The sequence below is a fragment of the Myripristis murdjan genome, chromosome 1 (assembly GCF_902150065.1).
Source record: "Myripristis murdjan chromosome 1, fMyrMur1.1, whole genome shotgun sequence".
NCBI lineage: Eukaryota > Metazoa > Chordata > Actinopteri > Holocentriformes > Holocentridae > Myripristis > Myripristis murdjan.
The window spans coordinates 24226173-24242059 of record NC_043980.1 but is presented as its reverse complement, the minus strand read 5'-3'; the positions used below and the strand labels follow the sequence as shown (position 1 = coordinate 24242059).

Genomic DNA, 15887 nt, shown 5'->3' with positions numbered 1-15887 from the left:
TGTGACTTTGAAGCCGCTTAAGGGGAAAGTCACATTTTAAAGGTTAATTCTACCAAAAAAAGGGAATTATCATCATCAGAAACACAAAAGACAAAAACTCCTATCTGTAAATGAACTTGTGCAGGTAACCACACATGCAAACCTAAAAGTGGCTAGAGATACATCAAGTAAATGCAGCAGACGTGTTTAGGGCCCTCTAACTGATTTGTATTTGTGTGTTTGTGTGTATTTCTCACCACTAAAGCTGAACTCGAGAAAATAAGTCTAATTTACAGCCTTATAGCCCTGATATAAAGACATCTCTGCTAAATGTGAACACTGTGTGACTCCAACCTTCCCAACTCGAACGGCATGGTGCTGACTCACTCCAGTCCCAAGCGTCTCACAATACAACCAACACATCTGAAAACTTATCAGAACAAACTCTGACACTTTTCAGCGTCAGTCCCTTCTCTAATCCCGACACTAGTCAGCCACAAGGCCATGTTTGTCTGTTGAGTTAGAGACTGGGGCATAGTTTTTACTGAACAGTTTTATGGGAGTGCATATCCTCTTGTAATAGTTTGCCCTTATTTGTTTGTCAGATCTCTATGTGGGCTACGTATAAAGTCTAATATTTATTAGTCAGTCACACAGATAAAACAATAAAGATGTCAAGCCATTCTGACTGATAGCCATTTTCATTTTAAATAGGCTGTGCGAGTTCAGTGAGAGTCCACTGGGAGACAGTAAAGGTTTAAATCATTATTAAAGGTATTAACACTTTGCATTTCAACCGCGCATCATTTCCACTGAGGCTGGTTAGATGTCTGTAGCCAACAGCAACCCCAGAGCCTTTGACTGTAGTCTCTTGATGTCAACAACCACACAGACATATTGCTCATATTTGATTACTGTTGTTACATTTTTAACTAAATGTTGAAAATGGAGTCAGCCGATCAGAAGCATTTATCATCAACTTTCAGGTTAGATGCTAAAAGCAAACTATACTTTACTGACATTAAACAGAGGGCAAGCCTTCCTCCTCATCAACCAACTCCTCTAAGGTAATCCTATTTGCTCAATTATCATTTCCTTTATCTCCACAATGACAATGGTCTCAATAACAGTCGGCTTTCATGGGAAGGAATATTCCCATGCTGCATTCAAAAAAAGCCACAGCAAGATAAATTCAGAAATCTATGTTTGTTCACAAAGTTTAGCCCATGCATGAAAATGAGCTATTATTCCATTACACATGTAAACGTCCACACCCAACCACATTGGAGCTAATTTCATAAACGAACTGGGATTTATTTCAACCATTATATCCAGCTCCGGTATTGACCGCTCTTATGAAAAAATATGAACGTAGAGGCAATTCATCTAACATGTACATAACAAAATAAGAATGACCAAGCTTCAATTATGATTTCATACATCACTGAATATCCTGTTTGTGTCAGGGCTTCATCTATAATACTAAGCCATCACAGCTGGAAGAGCATACCACAGCCTGTATTAATCTCTCACTGCAAATACTGGAAGTGTGTGGTTGTTGTGTCCTCCAGCAGATTACCTTTATCAAATGAAATCATGTGACTGAGTAGCGAGGCCAGACGCGTAAGAGGCTGTCTGCTATATGACCTCAGGACAATCAGCACCAAGGCAACACAACAGATAAGAAACCAAGAAGGCGTATTTATGTGGAGTGAATGATAATATTTACTGAGCCACGAGACCAACGCCTAACTCATTAGTTAGCCTACAACAGAATCAGACAAATTTCAAATTGTATTAATATGGAAAATGGTATGGAAAAACTGTAAAAATAACAAAGTAGGTTTTGCAGTACCTTCTTTTTCCTTGGCCTTGCCGTTGGATTTTTAGCAGATTTGTTTAGTGGGTCTGTGTTGTCTGGTGGGCTCTTGTGTCCAGCCTTGTAATATGTACAAAATGGAAAACAGAGAGAATATGAATCATTACTTGTGTCACATGTGTGACAGCACTAACGTATTTTGCAGCATTATGAAAAATCTTTCCACTGTGAGACCTTTTGAGACAGTCCAAGAGGAATGAGTGCAGACTATACAGAGGGGGCTAAACGATACAGGAAACACAATTAAAGTTTTTGCTTCTTATAACAACATCTTAGCATCTATACTAACAACAGTGGCCATTTTTGTGGAAATTAAGTTATTAAAAGTTAGATGTTTTAAAACTGCTCAATTCTCAATTCTGAATGTTATGCTTAAGTGCAATGTTAATAATTCCTACTGATAAAACAGGTTAACATGAACAAAAGTGGGAATATGCAAATCCTCCAGAGTGTTATTTGCAGTGGCCTCTTATCTTGTTATCACTAAGAAAACCTATTTGTAATGCCAAAAGCATTCTATCAAATGGCTCATCAGTCACAATGAATGACTTGAACTACAACTCTAGGCAGTAGACAGGTAAGGTGAAACTGATGACATCTTGAAAACACACACACACACACACACAAACACACACACACACAGAAATGCCTCTGTTGTAGGAAAAACAGTTCTTCCAAAACATACTGACGCTATGTTAATCACGTCACACAGACCACATGGTTGGTGTTAAAAGGACTATGTAAGGGAATTTGAAGGGCTCATGCAGCTTGGTCTTGAGCGTGTCACACGTAAACACCACAGCCACCACGTTCTCAGGGTTCACAGGGTCCTGTAACAGGTAAAATCTTAAGCATGCTGCAGAACATACACACACACACACCTTTTTTCGTGGAACTGGTCTTGGTGTCCTGGGTTGGAGATTGCTAGGTGACTTTTTTGTGTCTGTATCTGTCACGTGCGCCTCCTGTGACCAGGGACAAGACAAAGAAGCCATTTGTCATATTTGTCATCCATATCTCACATACTGTAACACTGGAGACAAACAAACACAGCCAGATAGCGGTCATGAACCCATTGTTTGCTGAATGTAATTGCTGCAACCGAAGCCTCATCTAAAGTTATAAATAAAAATATCTTTCACAATCAGGTCCAGCCCAGAGACATTGTCAGAGGTGGAAGCAACTAATTACATTTATTCATGTTACTGTGTCGAATAACTTTTTTGTGTACTTCAGTCAGTAATTTTACTTTTACATAGGTATAACTTTGCTTGAGTATTGTACTGTGCTACATTTTAAATCATATCCATTACAGAGAGCACATGATCAATGACAGATTGTGGAACCTTTAATAATAAAATGCTCAGTCAGCAGAGATGAGAAGAGGAACCAGTCTCTATTTTGTTGGTTCAATTTGTTGTCATTTCCAAATTTCCAATAAAAGGTCCACAATGAAAAACTGCAGATGGTCGATGGACATGAGGACCATTTAGACTCAACTGGCCAAAGTGTGTGGTACAACGGGGAATAATATCAGAAAGACTCAACCATCATATTATGTTCTTATTCCACATTTGCCAGTCAAATCTACAGGGTCCTCACTTCAATTAAACTTCGGCAATTTTGCGCAATGCACCTTTAAAAGAATCTAGTTTGCAAAGTAGCAGTACTTCTACTTGAGTTTCAATTTGTAGTACTCTTTCCACCACTGGCCTTTTTAACTATTGCCAAGGGTAGAGAACGGATAAATCAAGTTGAAAGTCTCATGGTGTTAAACCAAAGCTGCATTTTGGCCAGTAGCCAAACACATACATAAATCACTGATTCTTGAGAATTTGGATAAATCATGTCCCACTAAGAAAAATGCTATTTCTGCTGGAAATTTACAACATTTTAATGAATAAAAAGAATCAAGGGCATAATCAGGGGGTCCTTTGCACATTTGTAAGGTTCTTTTATAGGTTTATTTTTAATTTGTATTAATTTAATGATTATATGTTGGTCCATGGCCTACAAAACCAGTTGTCCTCGGATAGGAGATAATCATTTCAACTTGATTAAAACAACAAAAAGTAATAATTTCATTGAATAATGTCTTTACCACATGAAAGAGTACATCATAATATGTATTAAAAACTACAAACAATGGGTTTTGAACAATATTTACTATTATTTTGTGGTTGCTCAAAATGTGTCCCAGATATTCGTCACCACCGTCAGATATTTATTTAAAAAATAATAATAAAAAAACTACAAGGTCAGTTACATTCCTGAGGATCCCTTTTCAAACCTTCAGCTCTACTGGATGCTTCAAGACCACTCAGGCTCCTGTAAGTTTGCTATTTTCTCTTAAATCTCTTCATATTTTTGGACACTGCTACTGTCACAACCATAAATCGTCAACACCGTCACTTCTGTATAAAAAATATTAAATTAGATTATGGAATAAATGTATACTTTTTAAGAAGAGGTCTGATGCAGGTAGCAACAGGGCGAAAACAAGCTGGCTAATGTGAACAACTCATGCTTATCGTGTGAAAGAGCAGGTTTTTGTCACCACCGTCAGACGTCACCACCGTCAGGTTTTCTGTCTGACGGTGATGACTGAAGTCTGAAAAATGCTTATAACAGTGCTCAGGATTGTTATTTTTTGTTCCAAATAGTTAAATAACGTTGTTAAGCAAGATGCCATTGACTTGAGTGGTATAAATTTTGGAAATGTATGTTGGTATGAGGCCACTGTCACCACCGTCAGATTAGTGTCACCACTGTCAGAGGCAGTTATATTGGTTTTAAATGAATATGCTTACAATATGTTTCTTTGGTGCTGTTGAGTTATTAAAGTAATAGTCTCTTTAATACAAAAATATGTTTTTCAAATAAAAAAAAAAAACATTATGGTGACAGTGTTGACAAAAACAAAGTAGCCCAATAACTGGAAAAACCTATTTTATGAAAAAAATGCAAAATGAGGAGGTTGCACCGGTACATTACTGAACAGCCAAGACCTTGGCCTATAATGATATACCTTCAGATTTTGTAATTTAACGCACTTTTTTTTTTTCAAATTTAAAACCTGTTTTATCCAAATTCCCAAGAATCAGTGACATCTAAACATCTGTTTGCACACCTTCTCAATGACATTAGCATACCATGGTGATATGTGCTGCACTGAAATGAAGTTAAGGGCAAGGTCAGAAGGCAAGGGGCCTCCTCAGGCAGAGTGTGCATGGGTACGCATTTGTTTGTATTTGCTGGGAGGTGGGAGCTTGTGTGTATATGTGTGTGTGTGTGTGTGTGTGTGTGTGTGTGTACGCGCACATGTGTAAGATAATCTCATTCTGGCTGCGGGGTTCCCCGTAGGTCAGTGCGGAGTCAGGTGGCACTGCCATTACCGACATCCACAAAATAGCAGTCAAGACTGAAAATATTCTACAATGTAAGAAATAAAAACAAAAACACATGACATTGACATGAAGGTTTTTGGTTGTTAATTTCTTAAAGATCTATTCTTGTAAGGATCAGGACCTGCGCATGCATTCGTATGTTCAATTTGTACGTTAATGCTGTAACTCAAACTCACATGACATGGACAGTTTTGCACGGTAAGCACAGTGTCATGCATGGAAACCAGACACTATGTTTGATGTTGTTAAAAAAGGCACGAGAGGGATCCTATGGAAGATCAAAGGTCAGGCTCTGGAGGGGGCCAAATCCCCTGGTCATCCCCCGCACTCCTTTAGTCAGAATATGTCTCAAAAAAAATAGAGCCCCTGTCCGAAATGCCACACCGAAGACGTCTGCGGCATTAAATGACCCAAGTCATGTTTGATGCCAACAACACAGTCATCAATCAGCAATCAAGATGTTGTTTTCTGGAATGTGATGAAGTATGTCTTTCCAAAAGAGGCCATTCAAGCAAGGTTTTGCAATTGCAAAAATATCCTCAAACATCTTAAATCAGATGCCATATTATTCTAGTGAAATACACACCATATTTGACCATGAATACTCACAGCTCCTGAAACACGTCAAATGATCTCACTGCAGTGGCAGAATTCTTTGTTTTGTTTAAGACTTGATGGATTTTAAGATTGAATAAGACGGCTGTATTTGTCGTGTTGTGCACATTTTTTTTTTGCAGCTATTACAGGTGACTGCACATTCAACAAGATGTCTCCAAGAAAACTAGGACAAGCGAATCAATAACTACATCAGGCATCGAAGCATTTAACATGAATCAACAGTCAGAGACTCAAAACAGCCACCTGTGGAGGAGTCTTGACTGCAAGGTTGTAATATAAGATCAATACTAAGATCAATTTTAGCATCAGCTTATATAAGCCTGCATCTACTGCGCAAACCCCCCATGGATGAGTGGAGGGGGTTGAGGCAGGCAAGGGAACAGTACAGACCGCCAACAGAGATCTCTTCTGTGGAAAAGGCTTCCTTCTGAGAATATACCTTGACGATGATGAAGGTTGGCAGTTCTTCGGTGTAGCCGCTGGCTGTGTTTTCTCTGTCTGTGTTGCTCTCAAAGATGCCTCTGTAGTTCTGGATGAGCTTGGCCATGATCTTGTTACAAATATTTTGGTCCTTCATTGCTTCTAAACCAGGGGCCACACTGGAAACGAGGGGGATGAGATAATTTAAAAAAGGACAGGAAGAGAAGAATAGAAGAAAATAGAAAACAGAAGAAAAAGCCCTTCACCATGACTGCAGCAGTAGAAATAAATTCAAGAGCTGGTTAACGAGTCACTTTGGAAGCACTGCAACATGAAGAGTTAAGCATCAGTGCCAGCCCAACTACGCCAAGTTAAATCCAGCTGTACTTCTATATAATGTGTCACTGAGTTGTTTCTGAACAGCTGTGAAAGTGGTACACCTGGCTGTAGGCCGAACTGTCGGTCTAATTATATAACCGCAGCACACATACACACAAAATGACGCACACAGGCAAGCACAGCCTCCAATGCAGAGAACATGTTGTACAGTTTGAGCCAAGGTATCAAGTAAGGTCGCTTCCTATCTGCGTTGTCGAGTGAGACCTGATCTATCTAGGATTCCCGGGCTTGAGCCATGATTTATATTTGGAGATGCCCACTAGTGTGGTGAGTGTAAAACCAGGAAACAGTGCAATCGTAGGTCAAGAAATCGAGTATGACTATGAAATCCACTGTCTACGGATCACATCATCATAAATAATATAGTGACAACAGCTGCTGGGAGCTGACACACATACCATTAATGAGCAATGTCATATGGAGGCACTGGTTCTATTGAGACTTTGTCATGGCTACAGGAGGTTTAGGATGCATTTCAACTTGTCTTTGGAAGATAAATGTCTGATTCCTTTGGTGGCATGAGTTGACAAATTCCTTATCATTCATTCAACCACTGAGGGTGTTTGACTTTTCTCTCTGTGTTTCTCAACAGTGACAGTGCAGTTTAAATACAGCCTGCTGACCAAGCACAACCCAGCTGGTCAAAGAGACATTTATGAGCAGCAGGCTCTGGATTCCAGGAGTAATGTCTGCACGAGTGGCAAAGACTTGTCGTCTGCCATAACATGATGCTTTTATCTCCACTAAATGAGCTACAGCACCACCTATTGACCATAAATGTTGACAGGGGGAGGGAAAAGAGTCACAGGAGATTGTGTACTCGACCTGTTTATTTTCACTTCTGTAGGACATTTGCATGTATTCACTTATTTTTTCATGAAAAACAATGAGCTGGCAGTATTTTCTGCACAGGTTATTCACAGTCATGGTATAGAATTGATTCCATTTTGTCATAGCCCAAAAAGAGACTGATGAAACTCAGGCAACATTTTTCTCTTCTGTTTAATGCCAAATTTTTCTATTTGTAATTCTGCCAGTAAGTTTGCAATCATGGAAAAGAGCAAAATTGTCTGTGGGGAATACTCTTTGAGGTTGACTTTTAACTCAGTAACTCAGTTCATCCCTCTCACATTTGGAAACCAGCTCAAAATCTGACTTATCAAATCAAAGTCTGGCAAAGATAAGTAAATATCAGCTATTTGAGCTATTTAAGCCAGCCAATTCTCACTATGCTGGTTATTTATAGACAGTAAAAAACACAACCTAGAAATGTTACAGGGTGGATACTAAATTAGCCAAGCTTTTTGGGAATGTCAATCATGTCTTTTCAGTAAACAAAAACATCCAAGCAGGCTTTTATATGCCTGTAAAAGAAAATGACATTGTTTAAATAGCTACAGGTAAAGTATTTGTGTAAAGTAGACGACTGGTAATGTCAAAAGTCTGCCAGTGTCTTTGGCTGTGAATTCATCATTGAAACCTGTCCTACTACTACTTCTATTTAGACCAGTTTACCTTCAGCATTCCAAAATCACCTCACAATCATACTCACAACTAAATATGCAATACGCAAAACCTTTTACTACTTGTGAGCTTATGAGATAATTCAAACACAGTTACTTGTACCTCATGGGGTCAGATTGTTTGCAAGAGCTTTGGTGAAACTCACTGGAAGACATTAGGTCCAAACACAGTGGCCAGGTTGAGGGCGGTCATGCGGTTGTCCTTGTGGTGGCACTCCACGTGGGTGAGGAAGTGACAGAGGTAGCGGAGGAGGCTGTAGTGTGGGTCTGGAAGTTGCTGCAGCAGATCCCTCATATCCGACCAGCAGCCGTCATCACTGCACTCTACAGATAAAGAGAAGTGCTTCACCATTTCCATTCAAGGTAGCAAAAGCACTGTCATACCTTTTAAAAGTCACTGCTAGATGTCCTTTGAATCATTTTATACACATTTCCCTGCAATTCATCAGGACATATTTCATGAATTGGGAATTTAAAATAAAAAAAAAGCTTGCCTGCTCAGCAATGACAAATTCATTAATGTGAGCAGCAGGTTTGAAGAGGTTAATAATGCATCCCCTCAGAAACGCTGAAACCACTGGCTGACAACAGAACATCTTTATTGGAAATGTTGAGAAATCCCTCAGCATTTGGCTGCATGGCTGGAGCAGCAATTTCTCCTATCTGGCCTTGTTCTGCTAAACTCTACTCGACCCCAGAGGGAAAAAAACAACAACTTGATTCAATCAAAAAACATCCAGTGGTGGATAACAGAGAAAATTAACAAACCACTCTAGCTGGATTTCCCTGGGTGCAGTTTGGAGGTCATAAAACATAAATAGAGTGAGTGTAAAACATCCAAATCCTAATTTTAGGAAACAGTTTTACAGCCAGTCTCCAGCAGGCAGCGATAGCTCCGTCCACCTGCTCTCAATATCATCTAATCTTGAGTTGTGGGGAGCAGCGATACCTGAGCATTGGAGCAAAGAGCTTGAAAACAAGTTCATGCTTTTACTCAGGATCCATAATTGGGTCAGGGTTGGATAAATGGATATGGCTACTGATCCTGACTGAATGACGCAGCGAGTCTGTGTGTGTGTGTGTGTGTGTGTGTGTGCGTGTGTGTGTGTGTATGCACGCTCATGTGTTGTTCTGTTTATCTGTCTGTTTGTGCATGTTTTGTGTGTGAGTACGCGGAGGGGGAGGGGTGAATCATGGCTTTGAGCCCTCACAGCTGCTCTTGTTCCCATCATGAGCAAGGTTCAAATTGTGCGTGCATATGTGACTATGAAGAGTTTCTTTGCAAAAACAGATAAATGCCATTCCTGAGAATAAATAAATAAATACATGAATAAATAATGCCACACATAACATACTTTCTATATCCCAAATTTTGTTGGAAAAGCCACTTTGCCTTTGCATTAGCCTACCTGAGATTTTTTGATTAGTCTAACTTGGAAAAATATGGTTTATAGAAATTAACACTCCTATTATCTTTGGGGTCAATTTGGCCCCTTTCAGTGTTTAACCTCTCTAAATATATGATTAACATTGGTGGGTTTTTTTCTTCACACTTAATGACTTTTCCTAATGTGGGTAAATATAAAATAACCTGATAATATCTTTTCAATGTCCTGTACAGATTTGGTATCCACAGTTGTTTCATTGGTGTCAGCTTGACCCCGGGCTGTTGTAGCTATATCAAACATGCTATAAAGGAATATCAACATTTTACACAAATTTGTTTTAGTTGTTTTGGAGGACACTGAGGAACAATAACATGCCATTTATAATCGTCAAATACTTCCTTCTGCTTTAGGGTCTCACCTAACATAAACATACCTGTATCCCAGTCCAGTTCATATGACATAGTTAAAGGACTACTGAGGTAGTCAACAAGACGCATGAAGTACCTGACACATAAACTTGGGTAACAATTTTGATTATAATAATTTTCTGGAGGTTTAAATCACTGGCGTGTGAGTAAATTTGAAGGTAACGGAAGGGTTAATACAAATGGCGATATCTCTCTATATATATTTTTGACATGAAGAATTCTCACGTGTGGTATTGTCATGTGATCTGGGTGTCGGAAAGCTAAAGCTGCTCATGTGTAACAGTATCTTGCCTAGACAGTAAAATGTCAGCCATTATAAGAAAGGCGTTTATTAATATGGTTTTCCTGGCAGCCAGTGAGTACCATCTGCACTGAGCACATTCTCATAATAGACATAAAGGCACGTGCCACTCCATCAGCAAGAGGATTACAGTTAGCATGACCTAAGGAGAAAAAACACCCCAACTGCTCTGAGTCCTGATGACATGAGGCTTGACGGCACTCTGATTCACTTTAATTTGGGTCATGTCACAATCTAGTTTTTCTTTACCCTCAGGCATCATTAATATTCTCTGATGCTGCGTTACCGCTCTGGCTCATGTTTGTGTAATTGATATTCTGCACCTTCCGCCAGTGAGCTGCTCATCAGTCTGCTAACAGCTTGCTCACCCTCCATCCATTCATCATCATTCACCCCAGTTGTTTTCAAAGCTGCAGAGCACTGTTGTGTTTACCAAACCAAACTTGAAATCAAGTGTGGAAGTAGTAGTAATGGCACCTACTACAGTAGTGTACACCACACTGTGTACTTGTGCCTTTCTGAGTATTTTTTGACATCAGAATTTGACTTTTAAAATACATTCTTAAAAACATTTTTGCTGAAATGCTGTACTTACTACATCACACAACCATCACAAGATTTCGGTGAACTCTCCATAAGCGACATAAACTGGATAATGGCAAACTGGAACATTGTGGAGACATTCACACTGAACAGTCAGTCAGCAGAGAAGATAAGAGTAATCTCACTTTTCCTTGTGCACTTCATTTTGCAATTTCCAACTTTTCAAATTAAAGCAATCTCTCATCACTTTAGAAACATGAAAAGATGACAGGTAACAATGTTCCTTTTTTCTGAAAAAGCAACTTCATAGCCTCCATTTATTGCACTTACGGAAAATTCCTTCAAGGGAACAATATCTCAGTTTGAGCTGGATGTTGTTGTATTCTTTCCACCCCTGCTTATATTGTTCACCAAATCATTTTATTCAGAAGTTACTGTCAAGTCTTCCGCCAAAAAACAGTCTTCTAATGCACCGTTTGGCTGAGAGCCTGAAAAGTATGCTGACATTTATGTGATCTATGAGGTCAGAACAACTACTGGAGCCAAAATGTCGACTCTGTTCCCATCAAACAGATTGAACCTGATGATGGAGGAGGGAAGGGAGCGAGCACAGACACTTCCTCCCACAAACAACTCTCTTTACCTTTTATGGGCTCTCACTATAGAACCACGGCTATGAGGTCCCTGACACGGCTAAACACGCACGCTCCCGTCTCCCTCACACACACACAAACACGCACACACACACACATCACACATGCACACTGTGAGTCAGCAGTGCAGCCTATGCAGTCATGTGCCCTGGACGGTGTGATGTTAGTAGTACATTTCAGCATCTAAAGATAGCATTACTTAAAATCCAAGTACTCACATGCAAGCGTAAGCATGTCAAAACGTGACCCCCCCGGTGTTCTAATGCATGTAATAATTAAAACAGGCATTCACCAAAACTATTTCTACCGCATTGGTGCTAATGTCAGGCTAACACTATGTACTAAAAACCCTGAGTAACATGCCATAAATCAAAGCAAACTGTCTTGATTTTATGCATTTTTGCAATACTGAGGCCTGTATTTCTTGAATTACTTTTTCCAGTGACCCCAAAGTTATGTTCATCTGTAGGTTGATAGTTGATTGTTTCCTCCATATCAGCATTGAAAAAGTTGTATCAGTATCTGTTAAGTGGTAAAATGAAGTGGCATCCCCAGATCAAAAGCTTAACTCCTTACATTTAGAGGTGGTTATGACTGGGAAAGTGCACAAGTGAGTCGACACATTTCAACAGCAAGCACACAAGTAGAATTTGGACATTTGGACATTTGGTATCAGCGGCCTCTGAGTCCTCTTACCTTGGTGCTGCTGTATCAGAGCCGATTGAACCGCTGAATCCACCAGGCCTCCAGGCAGGCTCCTGAGGTACTGTTTGAGCAAGCTGGCCACCGTACACGCGTCAGCTTCAGACAGGAAGTCCACATCCTCACCGCTCTCCAGACGCTGTTTCAGGGTCTCCACTGCGCGCACATTCCCGTTCACTCTGAACAGACCCTCCTGATGCAGGGCTGGAGGAAAGACAGGGATGTTCAATAACAGTTCACCACCATGCAGCTACTGTTAATCGAGTCTGATGAATTCACCTGTACAAGTGAGAGTAGTTCACAAAAAACATACGTACGTATTAAGAGCACATGTTATAAAGTTCTGTTTATCACTATTTACTACTGTAAATTTCAGATGTTGCAGCCTAATCAGCTTTAACTACACCTAAACAAGTGGGAACAAACATCTGGAAGCAAACATGAAGGGAAATGTATAAATATTTCAACTCACATGAGTGAGTAATGGACTGAAGTGCAGTAACTACGTGTAAATGGATGTTTTCCCTTTCTTAACTGGATGATATGAAATGGAAATTAACAATAAAGGTAACCCAAAGAGAGCAGATGATTTGCAGTTAAGACCATTGGGTACAAAACACATTACAGAATAGAGAAAGACAGGCCTGAGAGTGAGTGGACTCTGAGGTTATTATAGTTAACTGAAACAAAAGTACAAATTAAAACTAGGTGTAGGAAAAAAAAAACAAACAAACAAAAAAAAAACATATTTGTTAACTGAAATATAAACTAGGCTGAGTGAAATGATAATGTGTACTTCCAAAACTAACTATAATAAACTAATAATGTACAGAAGATATATCTAGTTTTAATCTTTGTTATTTTGGTCAAATTTGTCCACAAGCGTTGTGTTTACACTGTAATATCCAGTCTGAACTTCTTACATCTGGTCCCTGACTAAAACTAAACATTTTCAAACAATAAAAACTTGACTGAAATGGGCAAACCCACTCTGGGAACTAACTGAAACTAAACTGAGGTGAAAACAAAAATTTAAGTACATAAATAAATGAATGAAAGAAAAATACTAAACTAAACTGTAATAACTCTGCTGGCAAAGTTAGCTGGAGAGGCCAAACAAAACAAGCCCGCTCAATTACAGGGTAAAGTGCCAGGAAATTAGCCTTTGTAGGTAAAAATTTGATTTTACTTAGCATAACACAAAGGTAGGCTAAATGTCTGTTAATTTGTCATTTTATAAAGAAAAAGCTGGTTTAGACGTTTTGACCAAATGCCAGTAGATGCAGGGACTTTGTCATACCTTGAGGTGACATCTTTGAACACTAATAAACATAAGGAACTGCTATGGTAAAGTAAAAAAAAAAAAAAATAAGTTAAATAATTGTACGAAATATATGAATCAACGGTCGAGCTCTTTACTCTTCAACCCGCCTGCTCTCTCTTTCTCTATCGTCCTGTGGCAGGTGAGTCCTACTGTCTCATAGCTCTGTACTGACATCTAGTGGCCAAACAACAGAACTAAGAAAATAATTTGCACATATTACAGTGCAAATAGATTGCTACAACATAGATCAAAATACTACAGATTCTGTGCTTGCAGTGAACATCAATCATGATATTGGAAACATTTAGAAGCACCAACTAATATTTGGAGGCCCAGGTTTCATGTGTGTTGTTTTGATCTCTATGTTATTGAAGTGCCCATGAGCAGGACTCTAGGTGCAGTGTTGTAGCTGAACCTGCTCTCTGTGCAGGGGGGCAAGTCAAAAGCCAGTATCCGTAATGAATCAATAGTGACATTATTTTACATTACACCTGGTGCAGCCTTTAGAGATCTGGTGCCATGTTAAGATTTACAAAGGTAACTTGATTTTGTTCACTGTCTTTATTGTTTCAAAAGGATTAAATATGAACCTAGGTATAAGACAGTACTTTTTCTGCTACAAAACAAATGTTAATATTGGCAGTTTGATACTAATGAACACAACTATGGACTCAAAAGACTGACATGATGTATGGTAATAAACAAATAATGGCTCATGTGCTTGGACCAAATCACATACGGACCAAGATAATGCAAAATATCATATCATGGTGATTGTTATTGTTAGATTTGATCAATGTTAAATCCAAAGTATACTGGTTCATTTCAGAGCAATCATGCTATTGTGAGACTACCTGTAAGAAAAGTTCTTTTTTTATTGCATATAGTTGTATAAAATGAAATGGAAAACAAATCCTGTATTATGAATTTTAGATGGGACACTCAATGTGTCTACAGAGGGCTGCCAGAAGCTCCTCATAAGGATAAAAATGATTTCTTGGGGCGGTGACCAAACAGTCTGTTCTATTGTGTGCTCCCTCACCGTGCTTGCGGAGGTGCTCCACCATCCTCCGCACCACAACAGGCACACCGTCCTCCAGCAAGCCCAGCTCACGCAGCTCCAGCAGGGACACTCCGAACAGCTTTCCCTCCTTGGCCGCTGCTGCCCTGGGTCTCAGGATGGGCAGCTGCACCATCTTCTTCATGTCTTCCTTCACCTGCACGGCAGCCTTGTTGTGCTGCAGGAAGCAGAGCAGAAAGCAGCAGTCAGATGTCGGCACTACAGGAACAGAGGACATCACTGCAACCGGCATCTAAGATACCACCAAGACACTGGCCCTGGAGGAGGGAGTCTCACTGTGCTCCATAGTTTAAGTGAGGGGTGCAGGGGTGTCTCTCCATGGGGTCCATGTACACACACATACCACTAACTCTCTCACACTCGCTTAGAGCAGAGAGGAGTGTGTGCTAGGAGCTGTAAGGAAGAGAAAGGGGAGGGCTGTCCCATGTATCTGTTGCTACGACAAATACCTTGTTACCATGCAACACCTGTGGCTGAAAGGAAGCCTAGTCTGATCCAGACTAACACACACACATGCACGTGCAGACACACATGCACATATATTCAAGTGAATGACTGCTTGGATTAAGCATTTCGAATATTGACTAAATGTAAAGCAAAGAGAAGATGATGAATAGCAGCTTACCTGTCAACACTGTGTGACTGAGTTAGAACACAAAACATGCACAGGTAAAAAGGTTTCATTGGAACGCTTAAGTTTACGGAGTAAAAGTTTACTGATTTACTGAGTAACCGTTCCAGCTCAAATGCACTGGCATGCATGGCAAAAGGCACATCGTAAATACACTGTGTGCTCAGCAGGAATATGTGAAATGTATGTGAGCTGAAAGTGAAGGAAGCAAGACTTGGGTCCTTGAGCATAAAACTTGCTTAGGGAAGTGAAACGTGTGCGTGTGTGTGTGTGTGTATGTGTATGTGTGTGTGTGTGTGTGTGTGTGTGTGTGTGTGTGTGTGCACTGTAATTGTCAACCTGAGCTCATTACCTTCAGTGTAAAACCAATGGTACTCAAGGGTTGAAGCATGTACTTATGGCTCTATGCAACTGTGTGTATGTGTGTGTGTGTGTGTGTGTGTGTGTGTGTGTATGTGTGTGATAACCAGCTGCTAGGTGCTGATATCTTATCCAGGCAAACTGTGCCACATGTTGTCTCTATCTCCTGATCAACATGCACACACAATGCACTCTCTTCCCATGAGACACATGCACACACACTCGTTAAACAAATATCGCAGTGTGAGAAA

At 39.9% G+C, this 15887-nt stretch overlaps 1 protein-coding gene across 2 annotated transcripts in view; it reads right to left on the bottom strand.

The window, feature by feature from the left end:
- The window catches only part of fam13a (family with sequence similarity 13 member A), a 62015-nt gene that overhangs the window by 41721 nt on the left and 4407 nt on the right, over positions 1-15887 (bottom strand). For both annotated transcript variants that reach the window (XM_030054361.1, XM_030054368.1), the window contains exons 2-7: positions 14607-14802; positions 12235-12444; positions 8372-8549; positions 6323-6482; positions 2740-2823; positions 1835-1918 (exon numbers count right to left, since the gene is read on the bottom strand). In XM_030054361.1, the coding sequence (XP_029910221.1) occupies positions 1835-1918; positions 2740-2823; positions 6323-6482; positions 8372-8549; positions 12235-12444; positions 14607-14802 (912 nt within the window). The remainder of the gene's footprint in view (positions 1-1834; positions 1919-2739; positions 2824-6322; positions 6483-8371; positions 8550-12234; positions 12445-14606; positions 14803-15887) is intronic.